This window comes from Amblyomma americanum, chromosome 6 (assembly GCF_052857255.1).
Source record: "Amblyomma americanum isolate KBUSLIRL-KWMA chromosome 6, ASM5285725v1, whole genome shotgun sequence".
Lineage (NCBI taxonomy): Eukaryota > Metazoa > Arthropoda > Arachnida > Ixodida > Ixodidae > Amblyomma > Amblyomma americanum.
Genome location: NC_135502.1, coordinates 36,495,191 through 36,521,936, shown reverse-complemented (window position 1 = coordinate 36,521,936; position 26,746 = coordinate 36,495,191). Strand labels below are relative to the sequence as shown.

The following is a 26,746-nucleotide window of genomic DNA, read 5'->3' as shown; positions in this document are numbered from 1 at the left end:
CAGTCAAAAATTTTACTCCATTATAAACAGTGCTAATGAGCGCAGAATCTCAGCATTGTTGTCCAAATGTAATATGAAAGTTATATATTGCACAAAATGTCCCACGTTCTTTGCGTGAAAATTCGAAAAAATAGCCTTTGACTAGCATGACAGCCAGTGTCGGCGCACAAGGAGTGCCGGTCAAAATTGCGCCATTCGCATAGAAAATGCAGTAGAGGTGCCTCGACTAACTGAAAGTTACCAATGAACTATTTGCTACTCGATAGGTCGTTGTTATACTAACAAATTTTCTGCGCGTGGAATGGGGACGAGAGTACGCCGAATGTGTTGTGGCGAGCTCAGTAAGTTTCAAGTGGCAGTAATGCTAATGCCATTAAATTTTTTCCGTGTGGCACCACGCGGATGCCATTAAAAACGTAGGGCGCTAAACACGCACTGACATTAAGTTTGTCCGTGTGGCACGGGTATGTTAGCCGCGCCTCTGGATGTCCATGTATGTACGACGTGCAGGACATGTCGAGAGGATCATACCGAAATTCTATTCGGCGTCAGAGTTTGCACCTCAGCTCCACTGAGAAAGCGGTCGTCCCATCTTGAGGGTGCTTCGTGCCTTGATGCGGTTACTGCGGGATTAAACGCGCGAAATGTTGGTCTGTGTGGCCGGAGCCGTTGTTTGACGAGCACTTGGCGAGACCGCTGTCATCCCTCTCCGGTTTCCTGGAAAAACTGAACAGTTACACATCACGTGGTGGCGCTTGAGAGGAGAGCTTATCGCAGCCTCTCTTCGGGGATGTTCTCCTGTAGCTCGCGGTCTTTTGCGGAAGTAGCCGAACTTCGTCGGTACGCCGAACAGATCGCAGAGGCGTATAGCCCGCGGGAGAACGACGCCCGCCGCACTCTCCGGATAAAGTTCATTCATTCATTCATCCATTCATTCATTCATTCATTCATTCATTCATTCATTCATTCATTCATTCATTCATTCATTCATTCGCTACGTCATTGCCTCAACTATTAGTGGGCGTGGCGTCGAGTGAACCACTAAGAACAAGAAAAATGAAACCACCGTACGGCCATCAGAGATGCTGATATGTCCGTGTATCCCTGTACTGCACGCAAGCTTATATCGTGTAACTGTGCGGGCGTCGAATACCGTGTGGTCGGCGGATCAAGCGGTTTCGTATTCAGTCGATCCGGCGTATCCAGGCTATGATAGCGTGATTTATTTCTTCTTTTTCGAGCAGCAATGCGCGTAGTAATGTCACTCGGTGTCCATGCGACACAACTGCAGCTACCAGCCGATTTATTCTCCGTCGCCTCGCAGCTTCGCGCTGCATCCAACTCGAGGCCTCGATGGCTTTGCATTCTGTCATCGTACGCGGCTTTCTTCGTAGTTGGCTTCGTAGCCAGTCGTAAAGCATTTCGATAATGCTGATGGATTTTTATGGCTCAAGGGCATTTGTTGCCAAAGGGCGCCATGGTACGAGGTGTTTACGATTTACTCAAGGTGGGGTCAAAGACCCATTTCTCCAAGCATTTCACCCCAAAGAAGACGATGATGATGATGAATCAACATTAATTAAGCCCGAAATAAATCGGTGGTGGACGCAGGCACCAGACGGGGTGGTTCCCTAGTTACGGGACCCATAAGTTTCCAGCGGCTCCTGGCCCCTGTCCGTCAGTGCGAGCTGAATCGGTATGGCGGGCTGGATAACAGGGTCTCCCATCGCTCAAGGGGTTGTGGACTGGGGGTGTTGGCGGGAAGGGGAGGAGGGGGGGGGGGGTATTGAGTTTTGTGCACTCTGCCAAGACGTGCGACATGGTGCCCTTTTCTGGTTTGCAAAAGAGACAGAGCGTATCGTGTTCTGCAGGGTACATGCGGTTCATCAGTACGGGATGCGCAAGCGATCCCGCCTGCGCTCGACGCAGGATCGTCTGTTGTTGCCTGGTGAGATTGGGGTGCGGTTCTGGCAGTCTGAACCTTTCCTCGCGGAACACCCGGGTAATGTCCCGAAAGCTGGTGACCGGGTGCGGTAGCTCTTCCGGCTCGTGCTCGGCCCGGATTGACATTTCTCGGGCATGGTAGTCGGCGATGATGTTGCCTGCTACCTGCGAGTGAGCCGGGACCCACACGAGCTCTATGGCTCTTCCCGGAGGCTTGAACTTGGATAGAATGGCTCGGGCCGCGGAGGAGATTCCCCCCCTGCGGAAGCTTCCGTAGGCTGTCTTTGAGCAGGTGACCACGGTGTCCACGCTCGGCTGTGCAAGTGCGAGGACCACGGCCGCTTCTTCAGCAACTGCGGGGTCTGTTGTCTTCAGGGACGCGCTGACGATCAGCCTGTCTTTTGACGTAACCACCACCGCTGCACGGTCACTGTGTTTTCGGAGCGAGGCGTCCGCGTGGAGGACCCTGGGGTTCTCTTCCAGCTTCCGGGCTATGGATTTGGGCCGCGCGGTGCTCCTCTCGTCGTCCTTGCCCGGCGTCATGTTCCGGGGAAGGGGTTTGCTCTGAATGGTCGTCTTCCAGTCCTCCGCAAGGGCCGCCTTGATGGGTGCTGGCTCGATCTGCCATCTTATCTTGCGTAGGACGGCCCGTCCGTGTTCCGTGTGACTGAGCCGGATTCTCTGATTAGAGAGGTGGGCTTCGGTGAGCTCCTCCACCGTGTTGTGGGCGCCCATGTTTAGCAGTCTTGGCGTGGACGAGTATATGGGCATGCCCAGTGCTTGCTTCGTTGCCTTACGAAGCATCGTGTTTACGAAGCACCGCGACACGACGAACGCGCGTACCAGGCGCATGGCATCGTCCTCTTTAAGGCCTCGGTTTGTGTTAGATACCCTCCGAAGCACAATAAGTATCTGTTCGGTTGTAGTCTTGATCTTTGTGACGGCGGCGTGTGCCCTCCCGTCGCTCTGAAGTAGTAGGCCGAGAATCCTTATCTGCTGTGCTGGCTTGATGACCGTTCCGTCGATGGTGATCAGCGCCAATTTGTTTGTTTTTTAAGCAAGAGCAGTCGTCACTGCAATATTAATTTATAAGTGTCGGTAGTATTCCCTTTGCGATGGATGATGAGTGAAAGAAGGATAGAGGAAAAAAAAAAAAAACTGACGCCGGCACGGGCTGCGGGCATGTGAGGCGAAATTCGCCGATCGCTGGTGCATATCTGACGCGTGTAGTGGGGTCGGCAGTGTGAAACGCCTCTTGCGCAGCGCAAAGTAAAAGGTCGATGGTAATTCCGCCGTGTACACGAAGCGGACGTCGCCGAGACCGAGGTCTCGCGGTTTGATCCCACTATCAGCCGTCGTTGCTGAAACGAAAAGGTGTATATAGGAAGCGAGGCGGGCTCCGCGGCGTTGTGTGCAGGGTAAACACCGGCCCGCGACCGCATGCAAATGCGGCTGCTCCTCGCGTAGACAGCCCGCGGCCGTCGTGAAATGATCCGCGTGAGCTTCTCTGCCGTTGTTTGGGTGCCGAGGAGGGCCGCTTGCCCGCGCGCACGCTCGAACACAAACAGCGAGGCACAGCACACCTGCACCGCCCTCCCCTCGCCGTGCGCCTCTTCATTCAGAAAACGTAGTCCCGCGTACACGCAGGCGGCGTCGCGCGCTACACACGCTGCTGCGGTTGCGACCGGTGTTAGCAGATGCTCACTGCATGCACAGCTGACGGGGTGTGCCCCGGCGATCGTGCAACAGTGCTGCTGCACTGTGCGCGCGCGTGGCTTGCACTTGTGAGAGTTGTGCGGGCGGTGTCGTACGTGTGTTGCACGGCTCGAACAGCGCCCTCGTTTCCTGTCGGTTCTTTCGAGAGCGTCCTGTCACATATACACTGCGCCGCACATCTGCGCGGGCATCCTGGGACTTATAGTTTGGGTTTATTCATCGTGTGCGTGCGTGACACGCGAACACAGCAGCGGCAGCTGCGTACACTACACCGTGAGTATGCGCGTCCTCGGCGTGCAGGTGTAGTCCCGTTTATCACTTGTGTGTGTGTGTGACCCGACACTAGAATGGACTACTATGCCTACTGTAGTTGGGGGTGCGTACGCTGCTGCGTCTAGCGTAAGAGCACTCAGTCGCCGCGCCTGCATTGCGTGCGCTTGCTCGCATGTGTTCGGTTGCTCGTCCGTCCGTGCCAGGGCCGCCTCCATGCAGAAAAATAGGAGGTGGGTCGACCCGTCGTGGGTGGGTTTCTCGCTTTTTGTTTTTCGCGCGCGTGTGGGGAAACGGGGGACGGAGGTGGCGAAAGGCTGGCGAGATGTAGGCCGAATGAGGGGTCCATACTAAGGTATAGTACTTGAGAAAGCAGCAGTGGGTAACACTGGTCACGGTCCGCGGCGTCCTGTTTTACTCCGCTGACCAGTTATCACAGTGAACGAAATCAGAAGTTTAAAGTTTCACTGCATTAAAGAAGACCGAGTCATCAAAATTTTTGAGCTTATAATTTTGTCTCGTGTTCTTGTTTAGGCAACACGAAAGGCTTTTTCAACGGTCTACTTTTTGTCACGGAGGAATCCTGTTCAGCGGTCCTGAATGTGGGCGGAGCTTCGCTGCAGACTCAAGTTGTACCCGACTATATAATACGGAGGCCCCGGAGAGTCGTCAGCCCGATTATAGTACGGAGTCCCTGGACAGTTATCAGACTGTTGGAGGGAGTCGTCAGCGCGGTGGAGTTCCGTCAACTCTTTCTTGTTTTCTTTATTACTGTTTTTATAACAGCCTTCGGAAGTGACGGTTTTTAAAGGGAGCCCTGTGCTTTCTGTTGCATCGCAGCCGGCTGCCAGTGTAAGCTAGATGAAAATTATTGCTTGGCAGTGAAGTTGGCGCTATACACTTGGCGTAAGCGAATTATAAGCACAAATATCAAAGCTGATCGCGCGTTAGATTGGGCATGATTGGCTCGTTCTTCGATAAGAAAAAAAAACGGCTTTAGCGTACTCAAACCGAGTAGGGCGCGCGAAAGCACTTGAGGCAACACCCCCTGATGCGGGCCATACAAATGACCAGACATTGTTACTCGATGTAGTCTCTTCAGATGGCGCTTTCAGCAGCAAATGAGTGAATGTTAGGTGCTGTAGAATTTTACCAGAACGAAATCTTACCTTCTGTAAAATCGTGTGTTTACCATATGTCCGTATGCAGTTAAGAAGTTTCGGCGTGACAGAGGAAGAGTGCGTGCAAGGAAGCTTTCGTGAAGACGTTCAGTTGCTGTATGCAGTCTATTTTCTATGTCATCAACTGCAAGGCAGTGAGTGCATCGTCACCGGCTTGGTCCATGTAACTGTAACCTGTTGACATGAATGGTATTTCCGTGCTATAGCTGCACTGACTGACATAACGTGCCCATAGTAACCAGCAAGCTACAAGTGTGCAGTTTTTCTCGCCTGGAATGAAAAACATGTGCTTTAATAACTTTTCGAATATGAAGCGACCGGTTCTTCATGGTCTGGATGCTGAGAGAAACTAACTATATGTACTGTGCCTGACCAAGAAGCCGCTTCAGAATATAGCAATTAACTCGTGGGGTTGTAAACATTTTTGCGTTGATGATTTGCCGTCTTTTGTCATCTTCCCCTAAAGTGCGCACTTAGAGTCGCGATATATTCTGTGCATTCGAGTAGCCTAGCGATCGGGTCAGCACTCATTGGTCAGTTATTCTGATTACTTGCCAGTATAATTTTTTGAAAAACCGCGTTACTGAGTTATCTGCGCTGCTGGACGCATTAAAGCCTGGACAGACCATTTAGGGTCACTCTTGTGACATGATCGGTACGGCTGTGAAGGCATGTTTTATCTGCATAGGTTTTACGAAATCTATGTTAAACTGAGCAGCAAAGCAGGAACCTGGATATTTCTTCACGTTTCGTCACCTTAAACTGATTCCGAGTTGAGCAGCAAAGCAGGAACCTGGATATTTCTTCACGTTTCGTCACCTTAAACTGATTCCGAGTTTATCTCAGAGCAGCTGAGTTCCTATTCAGTGATTATTTGCCCGCTGTCTTGGCGTTCCTGACTCCTGCTTGCTTTCTGAAGCCTTTTCTTGCACTTTTCAGGAACAAGAAAAAAGCATTGTGCTTGTTCGCTGCATAGATGTTAGAGCGCCGACAAATGCTTGGAAATGATTTGACTGAAAAACCGTCGGTGACACGACACGCAAACCCAGCGCGTGGCCTTCCAGCATCCTATTTGTTGACGCCTGGTTCGCCACATAAGGTGACGAAGGGGTGACCGACCGCGAGTTGGCAACAACAAGGTCACGACCAGAGGCCAGTGTTTACTGACCCGTGTCAAGGCTTCCCGGCGTCGCCTGTCTGGCCGGCGGGCCAGTTTCGCAACGGCAACTGCGGAGAGCAGTGGCTTGTTTCCCACAGTGGAGAAATTTCTCTTCCTCCTGCGAATGAATGGTATCGTTCCCGAGACGCGGGGACAGCGCCGAACAGGGGAGGGGGTGTGGGCGCCTACGGCCTGTTGTGTCCGGGTGGCAACTAGCTCTCGGGCTGAAAAACTTCGCTCCTCGTGTTCGCCAGAGAGCGGGAGGAGGAGGGGGTAATAACAACGCCGACAAGGGACAGTTACGCAATGGCGTTCGGAGAGGCCTCTGCCCCCTAGGAAAGGGGAGTGTGGTAGCCGGCCATAGCGCGCGCGCGCGGGTAGGAACAGGCGGATAGCGCCGCCGTAGGCAGCGTGGACTCATCGAGACGGCAGACGCCGCCACGGGAGTCGCCGCTGTTGTTGGGCCGCCGACGCTCCTCGACGTGGGGGGGTCTCTGAACCTTGGCGACCGGTTCTGATTGGACCGCGCCGCCGCTCGGGCGGACGCGATAGGGCGCGCGCCGGCCGCCGCGTCCCGTAGCAACAGGAGCGCGGCCAATGGCGCCGCCGTGACGTGCGCGTGACGTTGGCGTGACGCCACCGTCGTGTGATGGCGCCACCGCATGGCACCACGCTCACCTTCCCGGCGCGCCCCTCGCTCGTTCGAACGGCGGCGGGTTTTCCAGTTGCGCCGAATTGTCGGGCTGGCCGCGCATGTGGGCCACGTGAGCGGTTGTGGTACTGAATCTTGCGGCCCGAAATAGCTAGAACAGATGGAATGGCGCAGAGAGAAGTTAAGCTTAGTGACCTTGCTTTCGTGTGCTGTGACTCCTTAGGCTCTGGGCGCCGAGGTGGGTGTGGCAGGTGGCGTGAAACTCGAAAGTCAGAGGACAAAGCGGCTTGCATTTGGGGAAGCATTCGCGCGATGCCGATGGCTCGGCATAGGCGTACAGACCTTTCTGAGGACATGCGGCACTGTGTCTAGTGGGCTGCTCGACGACGGGAATCGGATTCTCGTAGCGAGGGGCTCGGATGGTGTGCGAGGTTCATTCATGCGGATGCACTCACTGGTGAAGAGAATATAGGGCATAGGGTGATCTTGTGCTCTTTTTCTTTTCTTATTTTCTTTGTGGCAACAGAAGGCAAGGACGCAATGATAGCGCATCCGGGAAAGAGCTTGCGGCGCCTGGTTTTTCCTTTTTTTTTTCTTGCGCGTGAGAACTAGAAGCCCAATTTGGCTCAGTTGCGTGAAGCAGCCGCTGAATGAAGCGAGTGAGAATCCTTAAAAAAAAAAAGCACTTCAATTCGTAGTATTTGAGACGGGTTCCTCTTCACACGTGTTTTCCTTCTTTCGTCCTGGCCGGTCGTCTTCGGTAGTACTACGTGGCCTGGCCACGGAGTCACTGCTGCGAGCGAGGCCACGTTGGGCGGGGGGTCCTGCGTGGGCGCCTGAATGACGCCGGCTCCCTTGTCGGCGCCTTTGTTGAAGCGCCTCTGCCTGCTGTTCGTCGTGCTTTCTTTTTTTAGGCGCGCGCTGGCTGTCGGCTGCTGCTTGTTCATTCACGCACGGATGATGGACGGACAGGCCGAGCCGGCTACGTGCCGAACGGGTAAGAACGCGCGCCGCTTCTCGCCTGCTGTGCAGCGCGGTAGGGCGATCGACGATAGCCTGTCGGTCGGTCGGCCGGCCGGTACCCGCTCTGTATGAAAGGCGTCCTCTTTTCAACGCCTCGCGTGGCGTGGCGAATTGGGACCGGGCGTGAGGAGGTGTCCGATCGACGGCTTCTGTCTGGGGCGCGCTTATCCCTGCTGGACCGGCCTCCTTGGTGGCGTGAGCAAGGCCGCTGACCTTAGCGGACATTAGGGAATGGAATGCTTTGCACTTGGTCGAAGCGTGTGCTCAGGAAGTCGGCGTGTTGTGCAACGGGTTGATATGAATATGCCTGGCGCTGCGACGCGAAGTTGCACTCTCTGGTCCAAGATGGGTACGCGATGGGAGGGCCTTTACACTGAGCGTCCGGTTGCTCCGTCGACACTTCCCCTTTCAGCATGTGCCCGTTCGCTTTGAGCCAGCTCTGTTGTCTTCTGACGCCACCACGCTGTAATGCGAATAAAGTCGCTCCCTTCTATACTGCCCCCCCCCCCCCCCCCCCCCCCCTTCTCGCGATGCAAGAACGAAAAAGAAAGCGTCCCTTCAGGTTGCTGATCAGCGAACTTCGCATCTCGTTCAGCAACGCTTTCCACATCTTTCCGACTCCGCGTTGCTACCGCACCACACAATGCGGTCGTATGGGAAGGGCTGACGTTGGCAGTCGCGTTTTTCTTTTCTTTTGCTTTCCGCCTCTATATCTGTTTACCCCCTGGCGCCTAGGAACTAACGAGGGTGAAAGAAGCATTTGGGTATGGGGAGAAGCCGGTCGAATTGTTGTTCCTGCCGGCTTTCGCATGTTATTTGTGCCTGAACTTGATTAAACTCTTCGGAGCGTGGGTATCCTGCGCCATCCGATTTGGTCGCGAACGCCCATGAATGCGTCCTGCTGTTGTTCACAAAAGAAGTCGTTTTATCTCCGCCAGCAGATCTCTGCGTATTGATTTACGCGGCGAAAATATTGCCAAATGGCAAGTGTGACCCATTGCTGCCCTGGAAATATCCAGGGGTCATATTCCCTGTCCTCTTATCATCTCCAAGATCTATTTCTGGCTTCCGCTCGTCCGGTTCAATACGTACCGGCTATTTCATCCGACTGCATTGGTGTATTGACATATGAGCGAAGTGGTATTTTCATTAGACTGAGGTGGGGCTCCTGCCTGTTGTGGTTTATCTCTTTCTAAAAGCGTTTGTTTCTGATGTCTCAGTGGAAGAAAATAATTACCTCGCCTTCGGTTAGAACTGCTGGTCACCTCTTGAACAGCGCGCGCTTGCAGGTTGCAGTAAGTTTCGCACTCGGTAGGCTTCCATGACTGCGTGAAGTTTACGTGTATGGTGTCGGCTGCATGTTTTGAAGCGGGTCTTCTTCACGCCGCTGTGGCGTCACTTCGAGCTCCCTAGCCGTCTGTGGCTGACTTGACCTTGTCGTGGCTATAGAGGGCAAACAGCCGGTGCTTGGTTGACTCGTGTGTGTCAGGCATTTAATAGTGACCTTCTTGCTTTGTGAACTCGGTATCTGGGTCAGTTTATCGTGTAAGCTTCGTAGGTAATTTGACCCTCCTTGTTTCAGGGAGAAAAAGATATAAATACACCTTTCCTCTTGGCAAAGAAAAATACAGCTTGTTGCGGGGACCGGGTTCAGGATGGGTCAGTGTAGGGATCGTTCTGTCACAAGCTCAGTGACGGATCATTGACAAGAAGGCTTGTCGTTCATTTGTGAGCACGAATTTCCTAGTGCCGCGTGGCCTTAGGCCGAGCTGGGAGAAAGTGCGCGTGGCACGCAGCTCAGTGAGGCAGCGCTGTCGGCAGCTGTCGGGGAGACGCGTTCGTTCAACCGGGCCCGACGTAAAAAAAAGGGGAGGGGATGTCGGCCTGTCGCCGACTCCATTCACAGCTGGAGTCGGGGGAGCGACGACGTACCCAAGTGGGGGCTGCTTTTCTTTATCTGTGGCTTGTCAGGCGGATGCTGCTCTCCGCGGGCTTCCTGCCGTCTTGGGGGGGGGGGGGGGGGGGGGGGGGAAGGGAAGCCGCGCCGTCCTTGGAGGAAGTGCGTGCGTACGTACTTGCACGAGCGTAGGCGCGGCCCGACACTTCTCAGCATCCGCTTGCGTTCATTCAAAAACTCGCGGCGCGACCGCCGCTGTTTCTAGGTCGCAGGGCGAGCGAGAGCTGGATGGACGCCGACAGCGCGGCCCGTGTTTTGCGGCGAAGAGCCCCTTTGTTTTTGTTTTGCTCGCCTCGACGAGCGTGTCTAGCTGTATAGCCAGTGGGGAATCCTTCGAGGGCGCCAGCCGTCGGACGCTAGCAGCACGCTCTAGATCTGCACGAGCAGGGCTCAGCTGCGTACGGAAGAGAGCACGAATTAGCAAGTTTCTGTCGTGGTGGCTTATGGTGACGTTTCCGCTAGCTGAAGCGAGCCGACGGCCGCCGACGCTGGCCTCCGCGCCAGCCGCAGTCGGCTGGGTCGCCGTCTGCCGCGCCGCAATTGGTCGGCCCGGCGCCGTGGCGGCCAATGGGGCGTCGCTATCGCAGACGACGCCAGGGGTCGCCGCTGTTGCTGTGCGCGCCTGTGGCCTGCGTTTCCCTCGGCGGCGGCGCGCTTTCCTTCGCCGAGCGCAGAAGAGAGCCAGCGCCGACGGGGGAGGGGGAGGCCTCGGCGGAGGGGGCGAAGGAAGAGCGAGGGGCGCTTTTTGCGAGCGGCGAAACTTTATGTTGGTTTCCTCCGAAAGGACAGCGCTGGCGGCGGTGGATTGAGGCGTCCACGATGGGGATGGTTCCGTGAAGCGAGCGTGCGCCCTTCGGACCGTTTTGGATTACGCTGCGTGCTGCCCTGCCGGCGACGAGAGAGCATCTCCTCGGCGGTGCTGGTGCTGCGCGTGTGTGTGCTGCCGCGGTGGTGCGCGCGCGCGAGTGTGTGTGGCTTGGAGTGTTTTGGCCCGGGCTGAATGGTGCCCCGTTGTCTCCATGGTGGTGGCCCGCAGTGACGGCGCAGCGGCAGCGGGGATGGACACGCCGGACGACCCCGTCCTGCTCGCCAAGCAGTCCGACTGGAACAAGGCCAGCCAGCTCTTCCACTTGGACAGCATCCGCGTCAAGCGTGAGTACCCTAGGCCTCCGCCAGATTGTACGCCGCCGCCGAAGCTTCGTCTTTTCCTCCCTCCTTCTTCCGCGCGGCGGCTCTCCCTCCCTCCCCTTCCCCCAGTCTGTGTCCGCCGCGCGGCCTCTGTTTGCATGGCACGGGCGTCGCCGCCGCCGGCTTGCGTGCGCCGCCGAGCAGCGGCGCCACCTGCGCGTGCGTTCGCCTCGTCCGCCGCCGGCCATGCCTGCCTGCTCTGCTGCCGCCGCTGCTGCTGCTCTGTTGCGCGATCATGGTCACCGCTGCCTGTGTCGGCACTCATTCATGCCTCGGTGGCATGTTCAACGACCCCGGAGGCACCTTTTACATGCGTCTCCCGCAGCCCCTTTCTCCGCGGCGGGGGTCAAACACGCGCACTGAAGGGCTTCTTCCTCGCCTGCCCGCCCTCTGGCATGCCAGCGCGTACCGTGTATTCCCGTACCTGGCGTGAGACGCGAGGGACACGCGCCGTGCTCACAGCCGTGCGGGCGTGACGAGCGCGGCGTCCTGCCCGCCGTCTACTTTTTATTTTGTTCTTTTTACTTTCCCTCGCGTCGCGGTGCCGCCAGGCGGTTGTTGCGCGTGTGTCCGCCTGTCTTCGCCCCGTGCTGCTCCGATTTGCGCGAGCCGGGCCCTGGCGCCGAGCGCGCTTGTGCAACGGGGGGCGCCAGATAAGGGCGCCGCGCTCGCAACAATGTCGCGGGGGCGAAGGGTGCTGCTGCTACCGGGCGGCTCCCCCCTCTCCTCCCTTTTTACGAGCGAGCCGACCTCGAGGCGGGCCGAGCGCCGCCGGGCCTTATCGGCGCCCAGACGGCCTTGGCCGGCGAGCGAAAGCGCGCTCGGTAACCGCCCCGGGGTGGGCTCTGGCTCCAGTCCGAGATTGATGCGCACACCCCGGCAAGATCGGGCCATGCGTTTCCTTGCTGGGCGAAACCGCGCGCATTAGTAATCCTGGTTGTGTGTGCCGGAGTCCCGTCGAACGCACTCCAGTTAAAGCTGGGTGTTGGGCTGCATATGTGGGTTGGTGGCTATGCAAAGAGGGACGGGACGCAGGAGCACAATCATAGGGGACAGTCACTGAATTTCACAGCCGAGCGATTAACTGTTGCTTCGACTGCATCTTTCTCCTGAATAGCTGTAGCAGTGGCCCGGTTGGATCACCCGCCCGACTCGTATGGGGAGGTACAGGGTCCGATGCGGAGTGCCACCGTTTACCGGGCGGGTTTCTGCGGGCTGTCTCCCGGCCTGGTGCTCCGATTTCTGTGGAGTGTAAAGCTTGGGCAGAAGGAAACGAGGTGCTTTAACAATCAATGGATTTTACAACCGAATAGTCCACTTTGTCGTCGATCGACCTCGCTTACTTCCGCTGCCGACATCTCGCACGCATTCGTGCCGAGCAGCGGTGACTTCCAGTCCCACGGAGTGATGTCATCGTATCGGGGCCGCTTGGCAGCTGTGCTGAAGGTTTGGCCACACGTGCAGGTTCAGTGCGGTCGCGATGGCTTCATTTGTTTCCATGTTTCTGTTCCGACGCTGTCTCTAAAGCGCGAGTTTAGATCCGAACGCCAGGGATTTCACTGGGTGACTCATGCGTTGTTTACCGAGCTCAGGCTCCTGTGATGTCATCGATCAAAGCGAATGAAAACGGCCCCCTCACTGCTGTAGTCGTCGTAGTAGCTGCGCTCTACGCTGCCTGATCGTGTCTCACTGCCCGCGGATTGCAGGACATGTCGTCATTATTATACCCAGGCCGTGACGCGTATAGACTCGATAACTATCCCGAACAGCTGTCGTCCAGCACAAGCTCGCTGTAGTAGCTTACAGTGCAGATCCGTACTCAAGGAACACTGAGAGGAAACTACACTTTCCTTTGGGCTAGGAAAGAAGAAAGGGGGCGTGGTTGGAGGGTGCACTGTCAGAGATAAAAAGATCAAAACGAATACCCGATGAACTGCGGCAAACAATTAGGGTAGCACCAATTCCCAAAAATATGGATCCGAAGTTGCACAAAGAGCGACGGGAGGCTAGGGCACAGTATGTGCAACAGAACCTAGCTAACAAAGAAAACATTACGTACACGGATGCGGCTGCGTACGGAAGAACTAGACAACATAACAGAAATAGAGCGGTTGCAACGGCAATTAATCATGACCTCAAAGAAATAGCCAGCGCAACTATCAGGGATGGCATGATTCCTCGAGGAGGCCGAAGAGGCTGCCATTGCCCTAGCGGCGGCAGAGGGCTACCGTGCTCAAAGGTCCCTAATAATTCTAACAGACTCGCAAACAGCGTGCAGAAACTACATGAATGGAAAAATAGGGGGGGGGGGGGGGGGTGGAGCGCTCCACATCCCAAAGACAGCCAAATTACCGCCGAAGGAAAAACAATTGCAACACATAATAATGTGGGTACCGGGACACACAGGCATCGCGGGGAATGCCGAGGCGGAACCAGTGCCCTTGGGATACTCAGAAATTCTGAATTACGATAAGGGGGTCAGGATTAGATATCTCCCACCTCACAAAAATCTCCACCAGCAGGAAGCGGTCTATTGGAGACAGCTACGAACGGGAACTTTCCCGAATCTAAACATGCTAAGCAAGATCCATCCAGGGCTATATATAGCAGCAAATGCCCGTGGTGCGAGGACAAAGCCACGTTAATTCATATAACGTGGTGTGAAAAGAGAACAAATGCGGCTGTAATAAACAGAATCCCGAGTGCGGAGCAGTGGGAGAGGATGCTTTCCAGCGAGGATCCGGCGGCCCAGTCAGGACTGGTCCGAAAAGCCTACTTGGCGGCAAGACTCAGTGGGGCCCTAGACTAGGGGCTCCAACCCTGCCACAAGAGCCACAGACCACATCAAAAGATGTGAAGAGTGCCTCTACACCGAGACCCACCCATATATTTCTATGAATAAAGTTATTACTACTACTACTACTCGCCGGTAAGATGGTAGATGAACCCGAGCGACCCAAAATACGGGTCGGAATGTACACTGAGGACAACTCCACCGAGTTATTGTTCTTAATAAAAAATTGATTCTCTGGCTATGGAGAGAGGTTCTCGTAGCAGCGGAGAACGATTAATCGGTGAGAAAATTGGATTTAAAATTCTTCCCGTCAGTTGGATCGGCAGATGTTGTCGGATCGACCAGAGCTGGTTAAAATCGCCAATCGGAAGTTGAGAGGACTCTGCGGACACCAGCGTTTTGTGCGTAAGTGGGTTTTTCGCCATTTTAGAGCCAAACGTCTCCCAGCCGTGGTGCCGACGCGCTAACCCGAACGCCGGCCACTAGGCCTAACGAGGGTTAAGGCTTACCGAGGCCCCCGGTGCCGCCGCGTCAGCTGTGCGGCAGCCAACAGGAGGTATGAATATCACCGTGGAAGGTCGCAGCGCCTAAAAAGCGAGCTCGACGCCCCGGATTGGATCACAGTACTGAACAAATGCAACCTCGAGGAGGAATGGGCACGGAAAGCCAAGCTCGTCTCAGAAGAGATGAAAGTGATAGACACCCCACCACCAACAGCAAAGCGCAACGACAAACCGCAAGCGGAGAAATCGATCGCCTCGAACCAAGTCAAGCTTCCCGATAATGGCTGGAGAATAATTTTTTGCTCCAAGGGAGGAATGGTAGTCAAACAGTACGATGGACCAACCCTGACCGAAGCCATACGTGTAACTGCGAAGATTGAATGGAACAAGGCGTGCCAGCTCGTCAAGAACGAGAAGCAAGGCATTTTGGTCTTCTTCACCCCCAGCACGGAGGCAAGAAACAAGCTCCTACGCCTCACACACCTGGACATTGAAGGGAAAATGCACGAGGTGACCGTTCACCTGGAAGTGCCCGACGACTCTCGAGAGGAGTCACCCACGGAATACGACTCAAGACCTCACTGCAAGAGATCAAGCAGGGGATAGCAGAACATGAGGAAATCCCCAAGGTGCTGGAGATCAGACGACTAGGACAGAGCAAGACCATCATGCTCACATTTACCACCAAGGAGGTACCGAGGAAAATCAAATGTCTAGGTGCCATCCTGAACTGTTGCTTGTACAAGAAAAAGTACGACGTATGCTATGAGTGCGGAGACCTCGAACACCAATCCGACGTATGCGAGAGCAAGGAGGAGAAGTGCAGAGGCTGCGGCATCCCCAACCCAACCGAGGGACACGACTGCAACGCCACCGGCGACAGAACCTGCAAGGAGATCTTCAGAACACCATACATCGTTAAGAAACGACAATGGGAGAAGCTCCAGCAACAGGAGGAGGAGGAGAAGAAACTACCAGAGCATCGCAGCAGGCGAGCAAGGAGCGACGCCGGTCCACATCCTTTGCGGGGCTACCGCAGCAGGCCGCCCCCACCCCACCCAAGAAGCAGGGGGCACCACCCACCAAAAAGGTAGGCTGGGTAGCGGGGAATTCTCATGACTCAGACATAGTGAGGGAGCTCAAAGAGCAAAGGAAACAACAACACGAAATGATGAAACAGCAACAGGACCGATGGAAGCTTTACCAGGAGCAAACACAAGCTCAGATACAGGAGATCCGTAATCACGTTATCGAGTTGCAAAGGGAGAACACTGAGCTCAAAGCTCGACTCAGACAACCGGAAGCGGATCAGGAGGCCATGGACGATAAGTGTTCCGATTCCGAGCCAGAAGGTGCCTGCACCGCCAAAGAAAAAGAGAGTTAAAAAGACCGATTCGGGCCTTGAGAAGGCCGAGGGCAGGACAGTCAAACTTGAGGTAGGCGCGCAGCAACTCAGAGGTAGTACAACAGGCTACCCAGCGTAACGCGGAGAGGATAGACAAAACTCTCAGCCCAGCTCAGCCAACTAGTCATCCCAATGGGAACTGGAATTGACCAACTGGCAGAACAGCAAAAACAAATCCTTCTGCGGTTGAATCATGGCCAGACTCAACACTAGGGCAAACAATATGGCAATGCAAACTGTAGGGGATTTTACAAAAAAGAAAAAAGAAACGTTCTCGAAGCCTACCTTGCGGGACGCGATGGTCCCGACATCATCGCGCCGCAAGAATGTGGGAAAAACGCTAAACTGAGCGGATACCAAACGTACCCAGGCCAGTCGCCGAACACGCGGACTGCTACCCTGGTGAAGAGAAATATCACCGTCATGCAGCGTGAGGTAGGATGCACGCAGATTGACTATGTGTCAACGGAGATTATACCGCAGAGGCGGAAGGAACGCAGCCTGCTAGTCTTGAACGTCTACAGCTCTCCCAAACTAAGGAAAGGCTGTGGCTTCAGGGAGCTCTTTGCCAAAGCGCAAGCACTGGCACAAGGTCAGCAGCGTCTCGTAATAGTAGCGGATTTTAACGCGCCACACCAAGCATGGGGATACAACCACTCACAGATTAAAGGGAGGGAATTATGGGACGCCGTGATACAGTGCAATTTAACACTCCTTAACGATCCACTCGCACCGACGAGGCAGGGGAACAGCGTGTCATACGACCCGCCCCCCCCCCCCCCCCCCACCCCCCCCCCACCCCCAACCTGGCCATGATCGGAGCGGACGTTGAGGCTGCATGGCACAGCACGAGAGAGAACCTAGGCAGTGATCACAGAATCGTAGAGATCGTTGTCCAAAACGGGGTCAACATCAAACGGGAGAGGAAAACCCTCAAATCCATCAATTGGCAGTCCTTCCGCGCCAACGGAGGGGGTTGCTGGGAGGTCACCGACAAAGCTGAATGGCCCAATGGCATCAAGCAGGCGTGCAAAGAGGCTGAGGAGGAAGTGGAATTAGATGAACAAAACTGGGTTGATAGCCGCATGAGACAACTGTGGCAAAAGAAAAAAAGAGGCAGAAACCAAGCTCGCCCCAAAAGGGGGCAACCGTAACCTGAGAAGGAGAGTAGCAGCTCTCAACAAGGAAATTGAGAGCCATGCCCACCCGCCGCGGTGGCTCAGTGGTTAGGGCGCTCGACTACTGATCCGGAGTTCCCGGGTTCGAACCCGACCGCGGCGGCTGCGTTTTTATGGAGGAAAAACGCTAAGGCGCCCGTGTGCTGTGCGATGTCAGTGCACGTTAAAGATCCCCAGGTGGTCGAAATTATTCCGGAGCCCTCCACTACGGCACCTCTCTCTTCCTTCCTTCTTTCACTCCCTCCTTTATCCCATCCCTTACGGCGCGGTTCAGGTATCCAAGGATATACTAGACAGATACTGCGCCATTTCCTTTCCCCAAAAAAAACAATAATTGTAGAGCCGTGCCCATACACTGAATAAACACTGGAACGACATCTGCGATAGACTAGAGGGCCAATTAAGCTCCGTCACCACCTGGAAACTATTGCGACACCTCCTGGACCCAGACAGCACCAAAGCTGAGACCAGGAGAAAAATGCAGACTAACCCACAATTTTCCAGTTGGGTCACGCGTTTCAGGTTGGTCTGGCGAATACGAGGACGCTAGCGTCGACACGGGCATATTTATCATGCACGCGGTGAGCAAACCAGAACTGGAGGTGGTGGTGGTGAAAAACTATTTAGCGAAGGCCAAAAATAAAAGAAAATTACGTTGCTGCCGCTCCGTGGGTGGCCTTCCAGCTGGGGACACCGGCTTTGCCGTGAGGGTATGGCGAGATAGCGATAATGGGTGAATGCCCATATACGCTGCATAGATCATTCTGTACTTTACATTTATAGATCCCTGGTCCTCATACCACTCCTGGTGCAGTGGTGCAGCGGTTAAGCGATGCACCACTGCCCTGCGATGGCAGGAGCTGCCTCCGATGGGGCTTATGAGATCCCGGTTGCTCTTCCCTAGCAATCTCTCGTGACCAATCATTAAATTAACTGCCACCTGCCACGGTGGGCAGTTTGCGCACAATCCGAGGGGGCAGGCGACGTCGCAAGGTGACGTGACTTATGTGGCCCAACCGTGCCCTAGTGGCTCAGTGGTTAGGGCGCTCGACTACTGATCCGGAGTTCCCGGGCTCGAACCCGACCGCAGCGGCTGCGTTTTTATGGAGGAAAAACGCTAAGGCGCCCGTGTGCTGTGCGATGTCAGTGCACGTTAAAGATCCCCAGGTGGTCGAAATTATTCCGGAGCCCTCCACTACGGCGCCCCTTTCTTACTTTCTTCTTTTCACTTCCTCCCATATCCCTTCCCTTACGGCGCGGTTCAGGTGTCCAACGATATATGAGACAGATACTGCGCCATTTCCTTTCCCCCCAAAACCAATTATTATTATTATGCCCTAGGCTGCTCCTCTGGGGATTTTTCGTGGATTTTTTTCGTCAACGACGGCGAGCACGTGCGAGAGAGGCTACGAACGCAACAGGGAAAGCATCCGAAACACGCACACTTTACGCGTTCCAAAAGGATCGAAAGCAGCAGAGCTTTCGAGGATTGTCTCTTAGGTCATCTCGTGAGGGTATTGTGCATGTGATGAAATTTTTTCTCTGCTTTCCTCCCCGGGCTTCGCCGCGTACGAAATTAATTAGCGCCAGCTTTTAGCGACGCTGTTGCTTTTCATGCTGCACGTGGGTTCGAATCCCACTCGTAGCTATATATTTCCGCGTGTGTTTTATTTTCTCGGGGTTTGGACGGATGCGGAAACAAAAAAATTGGCGGACAAGGAGGGGTGAAACCGTAGCCGTTAAACGCATTCGTCCATGCATTAACAACAGCAGAGAGCCCCCTGGCTCTCGTCATTGTCTCACTTCGTGCAACGCTTGAATCAGCGGCGCCGCATTTGGAAAGCGGAAAGACGGCCCCGAGTGCACGCCGATGTGACGCATATTTCGAATGAATGGATGGCTGACTGCCGTTTGTTTGCCCAGGCTTTCTTCCGGCTTTCTCGCTAACGCGCGCAATTCCCGTCTCCCCGATTGCGCGACCTCCGTCGTTTAGCAACCATCTGCATCCTGCGTGGTGAGTGGTGGCGTTCGGCTGCTGGTTAACCAGTTCGCCTACGTTCGATTCCGGCCTTGGCGAGCGGGAGATGCAAAGGATCCCTTGTGCGGCGCGTGCAATTATCGATAGTGCATGGTTGAAGAACCCTAGATGGCTTCGATTAATGCGGAGTCCACCATTTTACGGCGTCCCCCGTTAGCCTACACGCAGCTTTGGGGCGTTTTAATCTGAAGGGGATCGCAGCCTGGAGAGAATGACGACCGTTCACACAGCGTCGAGCAAAAACGAAACCGGCTCCATGCTCAGGACGGCTTCACGCAGGTGCTCCGAAGCGAGTGACGCCTCGCACTCTGTCGAATGGTTCGGCTACACTTTCCTCACATTCCGTCGTCTCCCGCGTAGCCCGCGCCTCGATTGGCGGACAATCGTCTGCCCCGCATTGCACTCGGGCGTGCATGATCCGATTCCCGCGTTGTGTTGAAGATGAGCAGCCGCACCGCGCATCCCGACTCAAGTTTGCTGCATTACTGAAATCTAAAGTCTGACGAAAACTCGTCTGGTCGGGTAGAAGATTCATGACTGAAGAAAAAGGAACGCCGACCAAAAGGTAGTTGTTTAAAACAAAGACGTTTCGGCTTCCATACGGAAGCCTTGATCACTGGCTGACCAACCCGAGCGTAAACGGAAGTCGGCACTTTCAGTTTCGCCCTGTGGTGAGCTTTTTCCGCTCTAGACAACGCACTAGTGTTTCCTTCTCGCAGAGGAACCGCGTGTGGTGGGTCACGAGTGCCGGCGGAGCCGTTAGATACCCGACTGTGGTCACGTGAGGAGCTCAGCGAATCGCCGTACACCACTTGCCTGTAGTCGGATCGCGCCCGCGTCTCGCTGATCGAGCTTCCCAAGTTATCGCATGCTAAAGCTTTAGTTGCGAGGGGCGACAAATAAAGGCAGGGGGCGCGTGTTTCGCTGTCCGCAGCGATCAAAAGCGGTCGCTCGGCGGAAGTGCAAAGCGACGCAAGCACGGCGCCGCTAGCAGCTTGCTAGTTTAAAAGTAAGAAAAAAAAATCAAAGTCGGCGCTTTGGAGGGTTCGTTGCATCAGTCATTTATTGTGCTACAAGAACAACCTTATCTGGCCACTGTTTCTTCGTCGGCAGATCGAGGTGAAAGGGGGGAGACAGTAAGAGAGAGAGAAGGGGGGGGGGGGGGGGGTCCTGGCGCATATGTCGGTCAGTCAGAAACGAGGAGAGGGGGTTTGTGGGTCAGGGTCGATGGGGGAGAGAGTGCTTTGTATGTGGAAGCAGGGGGGCCGTTGGCTGCCGGAGTCTGGCGGCTAGAACGGTTACGTGGAACGGAAAAGCGCAGTAAGTGGTCGTAAAAAAGACAGGCCTAGAGAGATTGGAATTGCGGGTGCGTGGAGACATGTTCGGAACCCGGAAGCCACTATATAGTTGATAATTGGCGTTTGGGGGTGACCCTGTATCCGGGGTATTTTTCACAGTTGCTTTACCTCATCGTATCATTTATTACTTCGCAGGTTTGAGCTGCGAGAGTCTAGTTTTGTTTATTGTGGCAGGAAAAGGTGTGTGTGTGTGTTTGGGTGGCCATGGATAAAAGGCGATGGTGGTAGTCAAGTAGAGAGGGGTGCGGAGTGAAGAATTTCGTTTTTTTTTGTTGTAGCGCTGTCATCTTTTGTAGTCAGATCATTAACGCACTGTCGCAATGAAAGGGTCCCCGCGTGCACGCAGTGAAGGTTCGCCCTAATCAGCAGCTTACGGCCAGGGTGACTGATGAGCGCCGCAGGCCGTAGGCTAATTTCACAAGGCGCGCGCGCCGTCAAAGCCGCCCCGGGAGACGTCAGACCTGGAGAGGGGAAAGAAACATTGTCGCTACGTGGAAACGCGCGGCTCGTTTTATTCTCGCGGTGTGTCGCTACGCGGTGCATTGTAAAGGAGGCGTGGAGACAGCGGCGACGCAGGAAACAACGAAAGTAACGAGAGAGAGAAAAAATATTAAAAAAAAGTCGGAACGCCGGCGACAAGGCCGGCGGCAGACCCGAGCGCTCGTGCGTTGACGTCGCGACGTGGCGTCACACTCCGCGCAGTGTGCGTCTTTTTCGCGCTAAGGAAAAAAAAAAAAGGAAAGGAAAACTGTTCGGTCTTCTCTCCTCCAGCTCCTCCGTGCCGGCTTTCGGGATTTCTTTTGGGAAGTGCGTACAGCCGCTGCCGTTTCCTATAACACGCCCCGCCTACGCCGTGTGTAACATACTGTGCGCGCTTACGACTAAGCAAGCTCTCCAATGCATCCCTGCTTCGTTAAGCAGTCCCGGTGGCGGTAATTGCTCGTGGCACGAGCCTCCCGTCCGACCGCTTTCTTCGGGGCGGAAAAGTCACGCGCTGATTCACAAGACTGCGAGCCGCCGATTCACCAAGTGGTGCTCCGCAAAGTATAGATGCCTGCAGCGTGTGCGCGCGCCTGTGTGTTGCTAATGCGACATGGCGTTGATTTCTGCGTGTTACGCTACGCGCTTACTTAATAAGTGCGCTCGACACCGTATACAGTCTGGCTTGCTGCCTGGTTTCGTCGGTCAGTGATGTGTCTGTCGCCTGTTTATTGACCGGACAGTCTCGTTCGTTTTATCTTGGAGGTGCCGCAGCCTTGGTCTGTGTAGGCCCATCCACGGCGTGTGTGCGTTTTTCTCGCGGATATACCGGGCAGGGGTGAGTAGTGTTTTGTTTTGCTTGTTTCGCACTTGTCAGCGCGTCGAATGTTGAAGAAAAATGCTGAGTAACCGATCGGGCGCGGCCGCGGAAGACAACGCGCATCCTTTCTGTGGAGTGTAGACAACTGCGTGTGGCTGCAGTAAAGAAATTCATCTTAAGATGGAAATGAAAAAAAAAAATGATTTCCGACCGTATACTATCCGGCGGGCCGAGGAAGGGGCCGCTGGTAGAAGAGAGAGGGTTAAGAAAACAGGATTACGGGAGGGTACTTACGATTAATCACGTGCTGTGAATGCGAAAGCATGCAAGCGGGTTGATCGGCTTGCGGCGATGGCGCGTATACTCCAATGCATTGGCCAGCGATCTGTTCGCGCCGCCCGAATGGAAGTTGGATGAGACGGCGATACCCAAACGCAGCGCGAGTGGCTGGCATTTAGCGTGCGGGGCGCCGTGCGGCGCTGATGGCGTATTGCTCTAATGAAGTGTTCAGTGAAGCTGATCTGTTCGCGCAGACCTGGCCTGAGGTTCGAGATCCATCACTTTCGAAGAAATTTTATTTTTCTTTCTTTCCCGATGATGTAGGCACTGCCGATGACGCCATGAGGCCACGGCGGGGTTTCGGTTCGTTTCTCGTGGACGGTCGGTCAACGCCGGATTTTCTGACTGATGAGCCGTGTAATGCTTTCGCTTTAGTAAATGTGAGCTGAGCTGCAGCATCGAGAGACAGTGCAGAGGCGCAGTATGACGGGCTGCTTGGGTCTGCCTGCGTTCTGAGTGAAAGATCGGGGACATGTGGGGCATGGCTGCATATAAAACTGTTTGGCGGAGAGGTAGATTGTGTCGTGATTTTTTTTTTTCTTGCCTCTTCTGACCCTTCAGGGACGCGCAGCACTGGATCAAGCCTCCCGCCTTCACTCATCTCTCCGCTCCGCGCGGTGTTTCGAACAGCTGTAGCCATCAGCTGCGCGGCCGGTTGAATTAGCTATTGCGCCAGCTTTTTTTTCTTTCTGAATGAGTGCTCTAATTCGTCATCGCTGAACGTGCGCTTGTGGCATGTGTTGCGGCCTTTTAGATAAAGTCGCGGGCAGCTCCGCCCTCGGGTCAAGTCTGACATACGCGGTGTGAGTCTGCTCAGAGGGGATCGGGGAAGTTGCAGTACGGTCTATTATTAAAATACTCATCGAAGGGGGAAAAAAAAATGTGTCGTCGGTCATGAAATTCGCCCATTGCCTGGAGGTAAGTGACGTCATCGGACCGGACGTGACGTCACTTTGGGTAAGAGCATCAACGCGCAAGCAATTAAGTATCCCTGTGAGGGGAAGGTCTGTAGCCTTGGCCACGCGGCGTCCTCTTACCTGGACAGGTGTGGCGGAGGTAGAAGCTTGCGGGCGAGACTCCCCTTCGTTGTCCGTTTCCATTGCCGCGGCGCTCAGGAGGCGAAGGGTAGGCCGGAGTGGCCCAGGGTCCAGACCGCAGTCGCCGGAGGTGTGCTTCAGGATGATGATAGCTGCACGGTACTCGCGACACGTGTGCTGGCTGTCGTTGGGGATTGGTCGTAGTCATGGACAGCGTCGAGCTGGTGATATCCTTGTGGTTTTTTCCCACGTTGTAGCAGAGGCCCTGTCTGTGCCCGAGGTACGTACATTCGTCCGAGACTTTGCGAGAGGCAGAAAGATGAGCTTGGAGGCGAAGGTTCTTTCAGTGAAGAAAGTAGGCAAGTTTATGTACGCTTATTTACAGGGTAAACATAACAGCATAAAAGTAGAAACAACACTTTGGGACTGTCCAACACGGGAGAACCTACCATATCGGTAGAGAGAGCCGAAGGTGCAGAGCACGCAACCTTAGATCGCAAATGACCAGGCTCCGGGGCTCAGTCTTTAAAGCCTCAGGGCTCGGCCCACATTCCCACTGTATATGTACGTACATAGTGTATATTACCCCCTACTCCTATCCTCTCTCACTATTGCTCCCCCTTTCTTTCCCTCTCCCTGTCCTTTTATTCCCGCTAGCCGCAGCTCAGGTGCTTAGGTTTCAATGGCGGACGCCGCGGCTAGCAACATCTTTTCCTTCCATTGCTATTTTACTACTAAATAGCCACTAACAACAGCGGCACGAGTTGCGCCCCTTGCGAAATTCTCTATACGGTGTTGGCCTAACCCCGTCGTGCGTTCCAAGATTCCCGAGAGTACACTTCCTTTCTGCAAGGGGCCTCGGAAGTCTTGCACCCGCGTAGCCTCCCTTCTATAGATCCATTGATCTTCGCTGTGATGTGCTATTCCTCCTGCCTGGAGCAGGGAGTCGGATGGGTTCTTGGAAGTCCGTAACGTGACGTGAAAGCTTGCGCGTGTATGCTTTCTTGCTACGCACACCTGTGCCAGGCATGCTGGGAAAGCGGGGAGAAAGCGCAACAAATCGATTTAAACCTGTCGCGCGACCTCCGCAATTTGCCAGTGGGAACCCGCCTTCACTGGGATCGGTGTAGGCTCCTTACGGTGGGGGTGATGGCCAAGGCAATGGCCACTTCTCCCGCCTCCTTCGGCGACTTGGTCTTGACGATGGCTGCCTCGACGGTCTTCTGTTCTTGGCGGACCGTGTTTGGCTTGACTCAAGCCTTGGCTTTCGCGATGCTCCGGACCTGTTTGGGGTCCATATTCTTAGGTAAGGGTTGGACTTTGATGTTCGCTCTGTCCGAAGGGATGGTCGCTCTGTCTTGCTGCAAGAAAGTGTCCTCGTATACCCGAACCTCGGTAGGAGGCGGGAGCCATGTACGGGAAATCGAAGCCGGTGTTTGCCAACCATGTGGGCTCTGTGTCAGTTCTTGCTCTTAATTGGTGAGGTTTGGCCGTGGAAGTCTTCAGTGGCGGTCCAAAGGTAAGGTTGTCCGCTCTCCTATGGAGCGTGTCTATCTTGTCCGCATTCGTTGCCGCACGGGAAGGTGTCGTTGATCCTGTTAATGACCAGGGCTTGAACCAGCCGGAGTGCGTCGGTTTCTTTCAGGCCCCGGAAGCGGATGGTTACCTTCGCATCATCCGCAAGACTTGGCTGACGGCGTTGATCAGCTTGATCGACGGTGGCGGTGTTGCCGCCGTTCCTCTGGATTTCGGCCTGAGGACCCTGACTGTGCCGGGTGTGGGGACAGCTTGCCTTCTTCGGTGTAGACGTTCATATGCGAGCGGTACCTCGCGTGGATGCGGTGTTCGGAATTGGTGTGCGGGAGGGCCAGGCCCCCTTGTTTGACGTGGTCATTTACGACGTCGGCGGCTTCTTCTGGGGCGGCCTGCTCGTTGCCACTCGAGCCGGTGGCAGTCCGGACATTGACGCCGTCCGCATACATGGCGTAGCGGGCGGTCGGCACCGTGTCTCTAGTTGTTGGGGTAGGTTCCTCATATCACCATTGAACAGCGTGCGTGACAGCAGCGGAACCTGCGGTGGGCTCTAATCAGGGACGGTTTAGCTCTCTTTCCACACGCTGCCCAGGCCGATGGTGTCGGTTCGGTCACTAAGGATGCAGATAATGTAGTGAGGATCATTCCGCGGTTAGTAAAGAAAAGAGGTCTCGGAGAATTAGGTCGTGGTCGACGTTGTCAAACGCGCCTTTGATGTCTAGCCCTAACTTGCCAGAGTTATGAGGAGTTCCGATTAAGGGGATTGGTTCTAATACACCCGATGTCGACCGCCTTTACCGGTGCATCAATTCGAATCAACCGGGAGTTCGCATTAACGAGATTGCTTCTGTGGAGGGAGAGAGAAAAAACAAGGAGCCTTCTGCGTGTGCCCATAGCCTTATGTCAGTTGTATCGCAAATTTACACCTCGACGTTACCCATTACTGGCTAACTACTTCTTCGTGCCTATAGCTACGCAGTCAGGAGAGCGGGTCGGTGGTAATTAACGTAGATAAACGATGTGCGCTAATAAGCGCGGCACAAATAATCTGCGCGCGGTGCTCCCCGAAAGCTGAATCGCGCACTTCATGCAGTGCCTGTAGTTGAAGCGGCTTTCTCGGGGAAGCCCCCCTCTTCCTCTAGAAATGACCACGGTGGCACAACATCGACGGTCGTTAATACGCATCTCTGCCCGGCAATTTGTCAGTTGCCAAGGGTGGCGTAAATCGCGACCCTTTCCCGCGGCGCGCACTTAAACTGGACAAACAAGGGGGCGAATTAATAATGGTCGCCTCACAGCGTGTCTGAAAAGGGGTCGCTTTGGTGGCCTCAACGCCTCAATTAAGTGGCGTTGCTGCTCAGTGAGCGAGCGGCACGTGTGAACGAAACGTTTACGGCAGTAATCCGGAGGGAGGAAACGCGTTCACTGTATTATACACGAGCCTTTGCGGGACGGCGAGTGAGTTATCGTTCGCCTTAAAGCGATTAAATAATCTCCGGCTCCTCCTCCGTCGTTCGCCTTGGCTTCGCTATCTAGTAGCAATATATGTTGCGACCCAGCTCGGACCAGTTCGGCTTTTGAGACCGCGATTGCTCCTTTTGGAGGCGACCCAGTAACGCGCGCTTTTGTTGTCGAACGCGCTGTTCGACACCGAGAACTGCTTCGTTCGATTTTTCGTTCTTGGTGAAAATTTTGTTGCGTGGCTCTTTGTCGCTGCGTTATATATTTGCTCGTCAGGAAGAGACGCGTTTGTATTATAAGTCGCGCTGGGGCTCAGTGATACTCGGCTGCTGAGCCGAATGACGCGGGTTCGATCCCCGCCGCGGAGGTCGCATTTCGATGCAGGCGAAATGCTAGATGCCCGTGTACTGTGTGATGTCAGTGCACGTTAAAGAACCCCAGGTAGTCTACGGCGTCCCTCATAGCCTCAGTCGCATTGGGACGTTAAACCCCGTAAAACCAAACCGAACTACGGATTTATTGATGAGAAAATTGGAATTTATTATCTTTTTTCCGGCACTGGATTCAAACTCGTAACATCAGGACCGAACATGACTCTTGTGATCACCGATGGAAGTGAATTAGGGTTTTCCATAGCCTCGGAGATCCGCGAAGAAAAGAGAAAGACGCGGTCGCCGCAATTAGTTTGCGTAAATGACCGGTGGCTGAAA

The 26,746-nt window shown here is 54.7% G+C and overlaps 1 protein-coding gene across 8 annotated transcripts in view; it reads left to right on the top strand.

The window, feature by feature from the left end:
• mnb (minibrain) overlaps positions 1-26,746 on the top strand; it is a 102,369-nt gene that overhangs the window by 29,085 nt on the left and 46,538 nt on the right. For 2 of the 8 annotated variants that reach the window (XM_077669086.1, XM_077669088.1), the window contains exon 2: positions 10,939-11,054. The exons of 2 other annotated variants lie outside the window; for them this stretch is intronic. In XM_077669086.1, coding sequence (XP_077525212.1) covers positions 10,961-11,054 — 94 coding nt within the window. In that variant the 5' untranslated portion in view covers positions 10,939-10,960. Of the gene's footprint in view, positions 1-10,525; positions 11,055-26,746 lie in introns of those variants that run through there. 4 more of the 8 variants (XM_077669084.1, XM_077669081.1, XM_077669082.1 and 1 more) reach the window with 3 other exon arrangements.